Here is a 15,967-nt window from a genome sequence, read left to right as displayed (position 1 = left end):
TCAGGAACTTGTCCTGGAACTTGAGAGCCTTGCGTTACCAGCATTACTAGTGTGGAATTAAAGGTGAGTGCATACATTCTAGTGGTGTCCCTAGTCATGGCTGGGGAGACAGAGGCTGGGACAGTAGGAACGGGGCCCCTGACAACCCTGCACTGCACCTTCAGCAGTGGCTACCGCTCCATCCCAAGCTAACTCAAGCCTGGGGGGCTGGAGAGATGGCTCACAGATTAAGAGCACCATCTGCTCTTCCAAAGGTCCTGAGTTCAATTCCCAGCAACCAATGGCTCACGACCATCTATAGTGAGATCTGGTGGGCAGCCACACATGCAGGCAGAACATTGTGTATATGATAAATAGATCTTAGGAAGAAAGAAAGGAAGGAAGAAAAGAAAGAAAGTCAAGCCTGGCATGTTGGTACCTATCACCCCAGCACTTGAGACGTGGAGGCAGAAAAATCAGGAATCCTCCATCATCCCTCGGATAGTGTAGTGAGGAGTTCGAGACCCGCCAGGGCTACATAGAGAGTCCTTGTCTCAAAACAAAAACAACAAAGAAAAAGAAATAACAGCTAAGTAGCTATACCCAGGGCTCCTTGGCGGAGGAGAGCCAGGCAGGCAGACCTTCTGGGAGGCCTGGGCCCCCCGGCCTGGCCCCGCTACTGTCTGGCCAGGCTGAACACAAACACACAGCGGCTAGCCCTACGGAATCTAGGTTGTGGTCAGGCTGTGGCTGAAGAAGCTGTTGGAAAAACACCAGGCCCACGCGGCCAGGCCCAACTTACATTTCAGGAGCGGCTGCCTGGCGCCCAGCTCTGAGGAATGTCGCTGGCAGGCCTTGGCACCTGCTGCTGGGCAGGGCTGCACAGATGTCCTGATACTGGCCTTCTGGGTGTCCTGGGGGAGCAGGCCGAACACTTCGCCCATGTCTGTTTGCATCGCCACTTTGAACTCATCCCTTTCCACTCCTAAGCCTCCTTCCCCTAGGAAGTGCTGGCTGCTGGCCCTAGGGCAGGAAGGGCAGTTCTGCCTCCATGGCCCCCTCCACTCAGACTCTGGGCCTCTGCTAGTCCTTAGATCAACAGGAATGTTTCACTTATCCATCTGTGTGCTGGATGCTGAAGCGTTTTCCTGGCTTCTGCTCGCCGACCTCTCCCGCAAGGCTGTTCCTTTGACCTCTTCTCATTATAGACAGGGAAATTAAGGCTCAGAGCGTTTCCTTCCAGTCTTTGCATTGCTGGTGGATTCTGAAGGCAGGAGTTAGTTTTTTTTTTAGGTTGACTGCGCCCCCTCGTGGCAAAAGATACAACTGCAACTTGAGCCATGCGAGGTTCCTTCCTGCCTTTGGTTGATTTGGGTCACACTCCCGTGGCTTCCACAGTCCCTTCAGAGGCAGCAGGGGGCTCGAATGCGTCCACACTGGGTCATCATGGAAATTCTTGAAGGTAAAACCGGCCCTCTTCCCTACGACCCAGGCCCTATCCCTCCTAAGTTCCACAGCAGGACTAAGCGTTGCTAGTGGCTCTTGCAGAAGAGACCTTGGGTAGCATGCCAAGAAAAACTAGTAGAATGGAGGGGGACCCCTGGCGTTTTTACCACTCCCCTCAGCCTGTCCTGCTTGTTATGCTCCACAATGACCCGAGGCTGGGAGTGTGGGTCAGGGTCTTCACCATGCTTAGGGAATTGAAAGGGTATTCGGGTCAGCTGCCATCCAGCCTCCACCCACCAGAGGCTGCCCTCTATAGGCCCTGCCCTGCTGGAGGCCTGGAGACCCCAAGGCCTGTCCCTGGTGGGGGGGAGGGCTGGGGCTGGGCTGATCCACACAAGGAATACAGGCCATCACTTTCACTACAGTTTTTTGTCATACAGCTCACTCCTCCCTAAGCCTTCCTGTGTGATATGTCTATATAATTTTTGTATTCAATTTGCATTTCATTTGCATGGGTCTTTTTAATTTTTGTTTTTGTTTTTTTGTGGGCGGTTTTTTTTTTTTTTTTTCTTTTGAGACAGGTTTTCTCTGTGTAGCCTTGGCTGTCTCAGACTCACGTTGTAGACCAGGCTGGCCTCCAACTCACAGTGATCTGCCTGCCTCTGCCTCCCAAGTGCTGGAATTAAAGGCATGCACCACCTGGCTGCATGAGTCTTCTTAGCATGCTCTTCCTTCCTTTCATTTTTGGTTTTTCCAGACAGGGTTTCTCTGTATAACATCTCTGGCTGTCCTGGAACTCGGCCTCGAACTCACAGAGATCCACCTGCCTCTGCCTCCCAAATGCTGGGATTAAAGGCGTGCGCCACCATCGCCTGTCCTAGCCAGTTTTCTTTCTTTCTTTCTCTCTCTTTTTTTTTTTTTTTAAGATTTATTTATTATGTATACGGTGCTCCATCTGACCGTACACCTGCACACCAGAAGAGGGCATCAGATCACTTTATAGATGGTTGTGAGACACCATGTGGTTGCAGGGAATTGAACTCAGGACGTTTGGAAGAACAGTCAGTGCTCTTAACCTCTGAGCCATCTCTCCAGCCCCTTCCTTCCTTTCTTTCTTTTTAAAGATTTATTTATTATATACAGTGTTTTTGTCTGCTTGTAAGTCTGTGCGCCAGAAGAAGACGCCAGATCCCATTATAGATGGTTGTGAGCCACCATGTGGTTGTGGGGAATTGAACTCATGACCTCTGGAAGAGCAGTCAGTGCTCTTAACCTCTGAGCCACCTCTCCAGCACCCCCTCCCCCCAAGCCGGTTTTCTTAAGCCTACCTCAGCCACTCAGTTCTCCATCCAGAGGCCAGACAACTGGGGTCCCATGGGGGCACAAAGGCCTGTGGGAGCCTCAGATGGAGGCCTGTCAACAGCGCTAGGATGGTGCTGGCCTTTGCCAGGCTTCTGGGCAGGCAATACCCTCTGGCACCTGTGCCTCACCTCACCAGAGAAGCTTCCAGACCATGCAGCATGAGCTGTGCACGCCAGGGGTGTGAAAGGCAGCATGACCACTGCCTTCAGCTTCTTTGCACCTCAGCTGGGATTTGTCTTAAAAGGCTCTTCCTCGATTGTATATTAATTGGCTGTAAGAAAGAGTGAGGCTCTCAGAAATGGAAGGATGGCTCAGTGGTTAAGAACACTGGCTAAGCTGGGCGTGGTGGCACACGCCTGTAATCCCAGCACTCAGGAGGCAGAGGCAGATCTTTCTGAGTTTGAGGGCAGCCTGGTCTACAGAGTTAGTTCAGGACAGCCTCGGCTACACAGAAACCCTGTCTTGAAAAACAACAAAAAGAGGCTCTGATCCATTCTATATGCAGAAAACCCTCAAAACTTCCAGCGTTGGAAGCCAGATACAGAAGCCAGGTGGAACGTGTGGCCCCACTGGTAGACTGCCCATGGAGGATGAGTGTATTCGGTCACTGTAGGTAACTGCTGAAAGGCACTGTTCAGCCCCTCAGGATCAGGAGAGTGCAGCATGACACACTCAGATGGGCAGGTAGTTGCAGACTGCATCTGGCCAGGTCTCAGGGACAGGGTGGTCCCCACTTGCCATGGGGTACAGGATGTAGGAAAAGGGGCACTTGGCTGCTGTGTGATGGTGGCTGACAGGGTGGGGTCTGGGTCATGGGGACACTGACTGGCAGGTGGCTCCATGGGACAGGCTAGCTGAAGGCCGTGAAGTGAAGGCTTTATTGGTTGCTGCTGAGGGGAAACAGGGGACAAGACTTCAGGTGGCAGAGGCAGTGATGGCACACTCAATTTCTCCCCAATTCTCAAAACTCCCAAACCAAACATCAAAAGAACCAAAACAGAAACACAAACCAATCCCAAGTTAGAGTTAGGGCTATGGCACACTTCCCAGGGGGATTTAGAGCTGAGGATGGCATCTAGGTTGTCACCGGTACCTAGCAGGCCTGTACTGAAGACACTGGAATGCAAACAGGTCAGAAACTTTAATGGGGTGCTCGGAACAAGCCCTAGATGAACAATCCACTTTCAGCCATTCTACTGATGTTTTAAAAAATCATGACAAGGTGGGGAGGTGAGTGACCAGAAATAAAAGAGGCGGAGCCACAGCCAGGACTTCTGAAGTGAGCAGCAGGGCATAGGGCCAGCCAGTCATGCTGGCACTCACCAGGGTCCCCACACTTAATTAGACACATCTGAGTTGAAGCTACCAGCATCTTCAGCAGATGATGAGGCTGGCTGTGAGGCAGTGGCCCTCTGCCAGCTACCATGGGCCTGGAAAGACAGGGGCAAGACAGTGAGCAGCCACCCAGTTCCAGTCCCTTAGAGCGTGCTAGCAGATGAGCCCCAGGAAAAGCCAGCTGAGCGGTGGGGGGAAGGGGCGGGCACTGAGCCCACTACATGAAATGCCTCAGGGATGTTAGAACCAAGAGTCTGGCCACTGTGGCCATGGCTCATGGGCAACAAGAGCCCTTCCTCACAGGGGCAGGGGCCTACTGTGTGCAGTGTGCACAGGCACACACATGGGGTTACGCTGTCCTGTGTGAGGACAGCTGGATGGGTGTCCTGAGCTCAGGGAACACTGTCCTTGCACACTGTTCCAGGCAGGGTAGGTGTGGTAGAGGCTCTGTGAGTGAGGCCATGGTGGGTGAGTGCTGAAGTACCTGGTGACAGACAGTGGCCATGCTGGCAGAGTGACCTTTAAGAAGAGCCACATGGACTGGGCGTGGTGGTACATGCCTTTAATCCCATCACTGGGGGTGGGGCAGAGGCATCTCTGAGTTGGAGGCCCAAGCGAGCCAGCCCAAGCCCATCCCTGTGGACACTGTCCTGAGCCCCAGGGCTGGTTCTGAGGAAACTTCTGGGAAGCCATGGTGGTGGCACCAGGCTCCACTTTCCAAGAGACGCAACATCTGAGCTACTCTACTTCCCCAAAGCCCTGTGGGGGTGGGGAAGAGGTGTCCCAGGGTGGCTGCAGCTGACTCACCAGGGGTTGTAGACAGACTCCCCCAGGTGGGGGCTGAAGGAAAGCCAGTGTCTGCAGGGTGAGAACCATGTCACTTCCACTTGTCAGTGGGAAGGGGCCAAAGGAACCTGTGAGAAGTGGGCGGGGTCAGGTGGGTGGAGAAGGGTCCCAGCAAAAGCTGGGCTAGCAAGTCATAGAGGTTTCTAGGTGGCATCTGTCCAGTCCCTCACCAAGAGAGATGGCGACGCACGCCTTTAATCCCAGCATTCAGGAGGCAGAGGCAGGTGGATCTCTGAGTTCAAGGCCAGCCTGGTCTACAGAATGAGTTCCAGGATAGCCAGGGCTACACAGAGAGACCCTGTCTCAAAAACTAAGGTGGGGGGCAGGAGAGAAAGAGGAGACAGACAGAAGGCAGGCAGGCAGGCAGGCAGGCAGAGACACTGGATTTGACTCCCTAAAGTGCCTGCTCTTTTCCGTGTGTGGTGACACTTTTGTCGCTCTGCTGGCACTGGCTGGCTGAAAGGTTTGGGTCACCTCTTACCCCTCAGAAGGCTTACAGTTAGGGAGGCCTGGCTGAGTCACCTGGGCTGGGTGTGGGCTGGCAGCTGGTCTGTCCCCCTGGGCCTCCGGCCTTGGTTGCAGTAGATGTTTTCCCCGTGTACATGGTGGCTTCTTCCTGAAACTTCCCTGTGTTCTTTTTGTACCGAATTCTTTTGTTGCCGAACCAGTTGGAGACCTGTGAACAGATGGACAGATAAGGAGGCTATCCTGCTATGGGCCATAATGGGGACAAACCATCTGAAGACTGGGTTGGGGACCTTTTCTCTCACTGCCCAAAATGAATGGTCCTGGGCTGGTTATAAGAGGTTGTGGGCTGGCACAATGGCTTACTGGGTAAAGGTGCTTGCTGCCAAGTCTGAGGACCTGAGTTCAATTCCTGGGAACCACATGGTGGAAAGAGAGAAACAACCAACAAAGTTGTCCTCTGATTCCCACGTTCCCTCAGTGACAGGCACCACATACACAGTAAAAGTGGCATGGATTATTAGTCACACACCCACACAGATAAATACACAAATGTAAAAAATAATGCCCATCCCACACAAACAAAAAAAATAATAATAAAGAAAAAAAAAAAAAAAAAGGCCCTGGGTGTCATGGCTCACACCTGTCGTCCTACATTCTGGGAGGCTGACGCAGGAAGACTGCTGTGAATTCAAGGCCAGCCTGGGCTACAGAGTGAATTCCAGGTCAGCCTGGGCTAGAGTGAGACTCGGGCTCAAAACCAAAACCTAACCCAACTGAACAAAACAGGGGAAAGGTCCCTAATAACGGCAGTTTCTAGCAGAGCAAGGCTATGGAGAATCTGGCACCAGCAGCAGGGGTCAGGGGTGTGTAGTGTGTGGTGTGGGTGTGGGGACCTGCCTGTTCCTCACGCTCTCCCTGGTGCCCAAGCAGCCATGTTTACACTTCATCCAGAGGTGCATGTCCTTCCCTCTGCTCCGGCCATGCTCTGAGGCCATCACAGCAGCCCCCACATGAGCAGGCAGCTGTACCTGGGTCTCCTGCATGACTCTGAGCTCTGTCACAGAGACATAACTTAACCAGCCTGGGCAAGGGGCCAAACGAAGACAGTGCCTAGGGGGGGGGGACACTCAGCCTTTTCAACTGTGACCCAAGAAGGAATAGGTCATGCCAGAGTGCCAGTGTCCACACTGACTGCTGTGGCAGACACGCTGCCCACACCGCTTGCTCGAATGCTCCAGTCCGGCCTTCCTGCCTGTATGCTGCTGCCTGGACTGACTGAGCTCAGGGATGCTCTCTTAGCACTCTGGCCTCTGCCCACAGTGCCAAGCCACACAGTCAGAGTCTCACTCTCCCACAACCGCTCCTGCAGCAAGCACATGGGCCCAGGAGCCTCTGCCCTGTCACAATCTCCTAGAGCTCACAGCAGCACCTTGACACCCCATATCGTACCACAGTACTCTCATATCCCTCTCCTACAAGAGGGATAAAAGTCCCCACCAACACTCTAATTCACTGTACAGAGCTGGGATCTGAGCCAGGCCAGGCGGAGACACACAACCAACACCACACACTAAGGAAGCTCCCCAGGAGTCCTCCCCACTCACTAAGGACGCTCCCCAGGAGTCCTCCCCACTCACCAAGGAACCTCCCCAGGAGTCCTCCCCACTCACCAAGGAACCTCCCCAGGAGTCCTCCCCACTCACCAAGGAACCTCCCCAGGAGTCCTCCCCACTCACCAAGGAACCTCCCCAGGAGTCCTCCCCACTCACCAAGGAACCTCCCCAGGAGTCCTCCCCACTCACTAAGGAACCTCCCCAGGAGTCCTCCCCACTCACTAAGGAACCTCCCCAGGAGTCCTCCCCCCTCACCAAGGAACCTCCCCAGGAGTCCTCCCCACTCACCAAGGAACCTCCCCAGGAGTCCTCCCCACTCACTAAGGAACCTCCCCAGGAGTCCTCCCCACTCACTAAGGAACCTCCCCAGGAGTCCTCCCCACTCACCAAGGAACCTCCCCAGGAGTCCTCCCCACTCACCAAGGAACCTCCCCAGGAGTCCTCCCCACTCACCAAGGAACCTCCCCAGGAGTCCTCCCCACTCACTAAGGAACCTCCCCAGGAGTCCTCCCCACTCACCAAGGAACCTCCCCAGGAGTCCTCCCCACTCACCAAGGAACCTCCCCAGGAGTCCTCCCCACTCACCAAGGAACCTCCCCAGGAGTCTGTCTCCTTGCAATTTAACTTCTTCCAGGGCTGGTAGGCTCACCTGAGACACGGTGATGCCGCCCTTCCTGGCAAGCTCTTCTTTGGTCTCTTCACTGGGGTAAGGGTTGCTCAAGTGGGAATAGAAATATTCATTCAGTACTTCTGTGGCCTGCTTGCTGAAATTCCGCCTCTTCCGCCTGCAGACAGAGATCCTCAGTCTGCAGTTTTCTTATCCTGGGACTCTAGTCAACTCTCACATCCCTAATCCCTGGCCATCTATGTGTGCATGAGTGTGCATCTATCACACTCCACCTCGGTTCTTTGAGGCAGTCCCTCTCACTGAACCTTGAACTCAGTGATTTGGCCACTAGTCTGGCCAACAGACCCCACGGAGCTGCCTATCTGCACGTTCCACACTCCCAGGACCTGGGTTGCAGCAGCTTCTGGCTTTAAAAAAAAAATTATTAGCCAGGTGTGGTGGCTCATGCTTTTATCCCAGCACTTGGGAGGCAGAGGCAGGTGGATCACTGAGTTCGAGGCCAGCCTGGTCTACAAAGCAAGTCCAGGACAGCCAAGGCTACACAGAGAAACCCTATCTTGAAAAACCAAATTAATTAATTAATTAATTAATTTGTGTATGTGAGTGTGTGCACACACAGACACATGCATGTCAGGAGACAACTTTCTGGCAGTTTGTTCTTTCCATCCAATATGCGGAGCCATACCAACTAAGACTTTCTCCGAGGCCCTGAGGAAAGGGCCAAGGGAACTCTAGTCCTGTGTCCTTGTCCAGGAGGGGGCTTAACAAGGCCATCTGAGGCTCAAGCCAGTGCCTCAGAGGAGTCAAGTTTGCAGCCTCTGGGGAGCTGACTTCCCCCTGGACTGTGGCTAGCAATCCTTAAGCAGATGTGTCTGAGGTATCCCGTGTACTCTTGCCAACACTGTCTGGTTTAGCTCTCTCCTGACCCTGGGCATCTCCCCCGCTGCAGATAGTATATAGGATGGTTTATTTCATAAACTTGCTTGGCGTAAGCCATCACCTATGCACGGCCTCGTGGTCCTAGCTACGTAAGCCGCCACCTATGCTAGGACCTTGTGGTCCTAGCTATTGGTTATTTTTCCTTCCTCATGACACTTTACTAATCAGGACCCTGATTCCTGTAGGCTTGGGTTGTGCTTGGGGTCAAATATGGGTCTTGAGACTTTTGCAGCAAGTTCTTCCTGTCCCCCCGCCCCGCCCCCCAGCCATCTTGCTGGCCCATGCCTGACTGCTGGGTATACAAACTGAGGTCCATCTGTGTGCATAGCAAGCACGTGACTGACTGAGCCACAGTCAGTCTGATCCTGATTTTTTGCAGTTTTGAAAGCAGCAGTTGGGGGCCTGAGAAGTGCCCCAGTGGGTAACGAACAAGGATGAGGGTCTGAGCCTGAGTTCTCTGAACCCATGTAAGAGCCATACATGTCAGTGCATGTCTGTAGTCACAGGGCTCCTGTGACAAGACGGGAGGTAGACGGGAGAATTCTCTGCAGCCAGTGGCCAGCTAAGCCTGGCGTACACAGTGGAAAACAACAGAGACCTCGGGCAAAGTAGAAGATGAAGAGCAGTCCCTGAGGTTGTCTTCTGACGTGCCAGGGCACACATGCACCTGCCGTTAACATACACAAGTTAAAACAAAGCAGCACTCAGTACTTTGGGGCCTCCCCTGAAGAAGCCGTGTGAGGCCTAGCTAGACTCTCTGGAAGGACTTAAATAAATCCAAGACAGGGCTGGGCTCAGCGGTAGGGAGAACATGTGCTCAGGGCTTGCAAAGCCCAGGTCAGTACAGCACAACATGCGCATGTCAGAACTAGCACTGGTCCCACTTCTCCTCCTAAGGGACAACCCTTGGGGAAGGCGGTGGCTCGAAGCCTCTGACCTGGCGTCCAGGAACCGGGAGCGCAGGGTCATCACAGCCTCACAGGTGCTCTGCTTCAGCTGCCTCTTGATGGCGCTGAACTTGCTGTGGATGATGGCCACCATGCGCTCCATCTCCCCAGGGGACACAGGCCTCACCCTACTCTGCTCCCGGAGAAGGTTGGTGACGTGCGTGGTGAACTCGCGACAGGCCTGGGTGGGGAAAGACGGGCCAGCCTGTGACGAGGCAGCCAGGTGGCGCAGGGCGGTAGGCTCCACATCTGACCACGTTTGCCCCCCCCCCCCACACACACACAGCTCACAGGCAGGTCAGCTCTGAGGAGTGAGGGAAAAGCGATTTTGCTGAGCCAGCCGCCTCTGCCTCTGCAGCGCCTGCTCTGCCACAGAGGAGGGGCTCCTCGTGTCCACAGCTGGCAGGGTGGCTGGTGCGTATTCACGTGAGAAACTGTCTCGTGCAGAAAGATCACCTGTTCGTACTTGTCTAGCTCAGAGTGGTAAATCTGTCGGATCTGTGACAGCTTGGCCCTGTAGTCTGAGTGCTCAATGCTATTGTCATTTGGACAGCCACCTGCTGTTGCTGTGCCGCCTGCCGCAGCTCCTCCTCCTCCTCCTCCTCGGCCTCTCTTCTCTGGCCTGGACACACCCTCAGCCATCAGCATGTTGTCCAGCCTCAGCAGCTGAGCGTCAGGAGGGTCCTCTTCCTGATACTGGATGCTCACGGCTAGATGAAAGACACAGGCAGAGCGGAATGCGTTTTCTGCAGAGAAAACCGGCCTGAGCCAAGTGGCATTGGCACTACGGCTGGCATCTTTTTAAAGCATCGTGTGTGGGTAGTGCATGTGTGAGTGCATGCATGCATCCTATGAGCCCAGGAAGGCGGTGTCACTCCCTAGAGCGGGGGTTACAGGCAGTTCTAAGCTGCCCAGTGTAGGTGCTGGGAACTGAACTCAGTCCCCTGCAAGAGCACAGAGTGCTCATGACCTACAAGCCACCCGCACCCCCCTCCCCCGCCGCCACCCCTTTATTACCACATTGGAGCAGAGACACCTAGTAACCCACTGGAACAAGAGCACAGTGGAGAGGGTGCCAGACAGTGCGGCCCACGTGGGTTTCAGGGGCAGTGCCTGAGTCCTAAGTGCTGGGGAGGAGGCCTAGTGGTGCTGCTGTGACGCAAAGGCGGTGCAGGCTGGAATGACGGCTCAGTGAGTAAAGGAGCTTGCTGCCAAGCTCGATGACTTGAAATCAACCCCCAGGACCCACAAGGTAGAAGGATCCAAGTCCTGCAGCTTGTCCTTTGATCCATATGGTGCCTCTCCCTGACCGCCTACAAAATCAGAAATGTGAAAAAATATGAAGGGCAAACAGCTCATCACTGGGACTGGGCTAGAGTGAGACCTTGTCTCAAAAAATTAAATAAGCCAGACGTGGTGGCGTATGTCTGTAATCCCAGCTCTCAGGAGGCAGAGGCACACAGATCTCTGTCAGTTCGAGGCCAGCCTGATCTACAAATCGAGTCCAGGACGGCCAAGATAACATAGAGAAGCCAGTCTCGAAAACAAAAGCAAAAACAAAATAAGTAAATAAGTGAAGCCCAATCAAAGACATGTGACATCAACTGCTGGCCTGCACACATATGCACGCACACACTTGCATACACATGCACACACACACATATGCACACACATACTCTTTTATACCCACACCACACACCCTGCACACAAACACGTTCCACAATACTCATCACACACATTCACGTCCCCTGCACAAATAAATGAATATGGGAAAAAAAAAGAAAGTAAGTTTCATAAAAGCTGGGTACAAGAGCATGGAGGCTGACCTCATCCACTCGCCTCAAGAAAGAGTAAGAAGGGGTTTTGGAGAGAGAGTGCTAGAATGGGCGCCCAGTGTGCCCAGAGCCTTCTACAGAAGACAGAGGGGAAAGGCCTGTGCACCCACGTCTGCTTCTCACTCTCTCGCCTCCCTGTCACATGCTCTCCCTCCATTGGCACCCCACCCCTGCGTCTTGTCATGGCAGTCACCCCCAAAGCACGCACCACAAATAGAAAGATAGAAACGATTTTTAAAAGCTAGCATGGAGTTGGTTAAACAAAATGTGGCAAAGTTACAATTCATGAAATACTGCTCTGAAGCCAGCAGCAGCTGTCACTCCAGAGATGTGCTGGTGTGAGGCAGGGTCTCACCCTGCACCGCAGGCTGGCTGGGGTCCTGCTGACACACCTGCACCAGCCTCTTGAGCCCCAGGAGGAGAGCATGAGCCGCCAGGCCCTGCCTCACAGCCTCTGCGATGCCACTGAGTGTATGAGCCTCCTCTAGCTGCACCCCCCCCCAACAAAGTACAGTGAGAGAACCAACTCCCACAAAGCTGTTCTCTGACTGAAACACACACTAAAAAAAAGGAGGTGTACGCCTTTGATCCCAGCATTTGTGAGGCAGTGGCAGGTGGATCTCTGAGTTCCAGGCCAGCCCGGTATACAGGGCAAGTTCCAAGACAACAAGGTCTACACAAAGACATCCTGTCTTGAAAAGCCACAACAACAGCAGCAATAACAGCAACAAAAATAATAAAATTTAAAAGAAAAGAAAGAAAGAAAACCTTTTTAAAAATTAAAAGATCATTTCCAGGCTGGTGAGATGTTTCAGCAAGTAAACAAATGTGCTGGCTGCTAAGCTTGCGGACCTGAGTTCAAGTCCCCAAACCTACATGGTGGAGGGTGGAACACTGTCTTCTCCCCTCCACACAACATGCACCATCCCCACACAAAAGAAGAGCGCTGGAGAGGTGCTCCAGCTCCTAGAGGACCCATGTTGAGTCCCAGGCATCCACACCGCAGCACAGGACGATTTGAGACTCCAGGGCATGCAACGCCGCCCTCTTCTGGTCCCCGCACAGACACACACAGGCAAATGCCTACCTCTCTGTACGGGCATATGCCACCGCTTTCTATGTTTCTCAGTGTAGCTCACCCTGGGTCCTGTGCGTCTCGTTATGACACAGCCTAACCCTGGCTAGAGGAGTAGCTGGAACTCCCTTGCTCTCCTGTGTCCTCACACTGAGGTCCTATAGGTGGGGCCCATGGTGTTCCCAGCTTGTACTTCCCTCTTGCCTTGGCATCATGGCTGCCAGGCTCACAGCTGGCTTCAACAACTTGCTTTGCTCGAGGTGAGCACCTGCCTCTCCACCCTACCCCAACATAACCGAAAATGTACCCCACTTGAGCTGTCTGAGCCTGTGGGCAGAAGGCATGCGCAGCAGGACGTGTGGCCGTGCTCTGAGCCTGCCACCCCTCAAGGGATACCTGCCTGGGAGTCTGAAGTGCAGGGAACAGAGGCAGGCCAAGACAAGCCACAGCCTTCAGGCACTGTACCGGTCTGTTGGGAACAGGCATCAGGCCTTTCTCTCTGAACTGCTTAGGTCAAGATGCCTGCAGCACAAGAGTGCCCCGCCCGAGTGCCCACACCGGCCTGAACTGGCTCCTCTTTCTGCTCACCAAGTAAAAGATGCTCAGAATCCAGCTTTCTGAGACTACAGTCCTAAAAATCTCTTTTTGTTTCTGGGTCTGAGGTGCGTGCAGGGGGTTGAGAAAGGGTCTCACTTAGCTCAGGCTCACTATGTAGACTAGGCTGACCTTGAACTCCCAACCTACCTACCCCTCTTTTCTGGGATTAGTCACATGACACCACACTTGGCTATGTCTGTGCTTTTGAGACAGGGCTTTGGTATGTAGCCCAGGTCACTCTTTAACACACATACACACACACTGTCCGTCTACCTCTGTCTCCCTCTCTGAGACAGGTTAGCCCTTGTCCTGGGGTTTGAGGCTGACCTCAAACTCACAGAAATCCTTTTAGCCGGGTGTGGTGGTGCACGCCTTTAATCCCAGCACTCGGGAGGCAGAGGCAGGCAGATTGCTGTGGCCAGCCTGGTCTACAAAGTGAGTCCAGGACAGCCAACGCTACACAGAGAAATCCTGACTCGAAAAATCAAAAGGAAAAAAAAAAGAAAGAAAGAAAGAAAAAGAAAAAGAAATCCTCCTTTCTCTGCCTCTGAAGTGCTGGGATTAAAGGTGTGCAACACACGTGTGATAACACATGGCCAGTCGTTTATCCCCTAGTTTTAATCTCCAAGCGCAGGGATCACAGTGTGTGTGTGTGTGTGTGTGTGTGTGTGTGTGTGTGTGTGTGAGAGAGAGAGAGAGAGAGAGAGAGAGAGAGAGAGAGAGAGAGAGAGATCTAGACTATGGTCTAGGCTGATTTCCTTGAACTTGCTATTTAGATGATCTTGACCTTTTATTTTGAGACAGGGTTTCTCTGTGTGGCCCCTGGCTGTCCAGAAACTCACTCTGGCGGGGAGTGGTGGCGCACGCCTTTAAACCAAGCACTCAGGAGGCAGAGACAGGTGGATCTCTCTGTAAGTTCGAGGCCAGCCTGGTCTATAAAGCAAGTCCAGGACAGCCAGGGCTACACAGAGAAACCCTGTCTCAAGAAATCAAAAAACAGAAACTCACTCTGTAGACCAGGCTGGCCTTGAACTTACATCAATGTGCCTGCCTCTGCCTCCCAGAGCTGGGACTAAAGGCGTGCGCCACAGGCTGGCCCTGAACGCTTGATCCCTTGCTTCCTCCAATTCCTGAGGACTGCTGACACCGAGAGCAGGAGATGCTCTGATCCTCCAGCTGAGGAGGAGGCCCAGGAAGGGCCAGAATGAGTTTAACATTGAATTAATATGGCACAAAAATCAACTGCCACTAAGACAAGGCTTAAACCCTTGGTCCTTCTGCCTCTCCCTCCTGTGCATGGCAGGCGAGCACTACAAGCTAAGCAGGGTCTTATCTACTCCAGTAAGTAGAGCTGGGACAGAGGTCAGGGGTGGGAAGGGTTCAGTGCCAAATATTCTGGGAAAGTGCACAAGTTTGAAAATTCTTTTCTTTTCTTTTTTATTTAGGTTTTTCCAAGACAGGATTTCTCTGTGTTATCTTTTGTTTTGTTGTTTTGTTTTTTGTTTGTTTGTTTGTGGAGTTCCTTTGTGAAGCCTTGGCTGTCCAGAAACTCACTCTGTAGACCAGGCTGGCCTCAAACCGATCCGCCTGCCTCTGCCTCCTGAGTGCTGGGATTAAAGTCTCTGTGTTACTTTGTAGACCAGGCTGGCCTTGAACTCACCGAGTTCTGCTGCCTCTGCCTCCTGAGTGCTGGGATTAAAGGTGTATGCTGCCATGCCTGGCCTTTTAATTTTTTTCCTTCTCTTTAGCGTGTGTGTGTGTGTGTGTGTGTGTGTGTGTGTGTGTGTGTGTATTTTTGTGTGTATGTGAGTGTATGTATGTGTATATTTGGTATATTTGTGTGTATGTGAGTGTGTATTTTTGTGTGAATGTGTGTATGTGTTTTTATATTTGTGTGTGTGTGTGTGTATGTGAGTGTATGTGTATATTTGTGTGTGTATGTGTGTTTGTTTGTGTGCGTATGTGAGTGTATATGTGTGTTTATGTTTGTGTGTGTGTGTGTGAGTGTATGTGTACATTTGTGTGTGTATGTGAGTGTGTGTGCAGTTGGTTCTCTGTGCCCACCACCTGGGTCCCAGGTATCAAACCCACTGGTCCAGGCTCTTGTGTCTGAGTACAAGATCCCCAGCTGGCAGCGCTGTTTTGGGAGGTGGTAGAAATGAGCAAGTGTAGCAAGCAGCTCCATCTTCCCTCTCTACAGCCTGGAGCTGCTCCTGCCACCAAGCTCTTCACCATGACAGACGGTGTCCCCCTAAATCAGGGGCCACAACAAACCCTTCCTCCTCACGTGGCTTTAGTCAGGTGTTTTATCACAGCAGCAAGAGAAGTGGCTAACCCAGCGCAGCACAGTGCGCAGGCCCTGGGCCCCTCGGGCACTACCAAAAAGAAGAAGACAAGGGGCTGGAGAGATGGCTCAGCGGTTAAGAGCACTGCCTGCTCTTCCAAAGGACCCGGGTTCAATTCCCAGGACCTACATGGCAGCTCACAACTGTCTGTAACTCCAAGATCTGACACTCTCATACTAAGGCACATTAAAATTAAATAAAATATTTTTTAAAAAGAAAAAGACAAAAGGAGAAGAGCAGAGAAGACCTGGACACACATCTGTACACCCCTGGGTCGGCACACACTGTTCACAATGGCTAAGGGCACATCCATGCATCTGTCAGATGAAGACACACACACACACACACACACACACACACACACACACACACACAGTGGAGCAGGGTGCTGTACTCAGTGGAGCATGTGTCTAGCATGCACAGGGTCCTGCATTCTCCAAATGTGCATGAGCCTGCTGCAGTGATGCACACCTGGCATCTGAGCACTGGGGAGGCAGAGGCAGGAGGATTAGGAGTTCAAGGGCAGCCTCGCCCATATAAGTTGAGGCTAGC

The 15,967-nt window shown here is 52.8% G+C and overlaps 1 protein-coding gene across 1 annotated transcript in view; it reads right to left on the bottom strand.

Moving 5' to 3' along the window:
* Window positions 1-4,108: 4,108 nt before the first annotated feature.
* Pbx4 (PBX homeobox 4) overlaps window positions 4,109-15,967 on the bottom strand; it is a 36,405-nt gene continuing 24,546 nt past the window's right edge. Inside the window, exons 3-8 of the mRNA XM_051169923.1 lie at window positions 10,020-10,273; window positions 9,554-9,744; window positions 7,699-7,834; window positions 5,491-5,644; window positions 4,930-5,036; window positions 4,109-4,217 (exon numbers count right to left, since the gene is read on the bottom strand). Coding sequence (XP_051025880.1) covers window positions 4,125-4,217; window positions 4,930-5,036; window positions 5,491-5,644; window positions 7,699-7,834; window positions 9,554-9,744; window positions 10,020-10,273 — 935 coding nt within the window. The 3' untranslated portion in view covers window positions 4,109-4,124. The remainder of the gene's footprint in view (window positions 4,218-4,929; window positions 5,037-5,490; window positions 5,645-7,698; window positions 7,835-9,553; window positions 9,745-10,019; window positions 10,274-15,967) is intronic.

The sequence above is a fragment of the Acomys russatus genome, chromosome 27, assembly GCF_903995435.1.
Source record: "Acomys russatus chromosome 27, mAcoRus1.1, whole genome shotgun sequence".
Lineage (NCBI taxonomy): Eukaryota > Metazoa > Chordata > Mammalia > Rodentia > Muridae > Acomys > Acomys russatus.
Note: the sequence above shows the minus strand (reverse complement) of the source record. Positions and strands in the feature narration are given on the sequence as shown.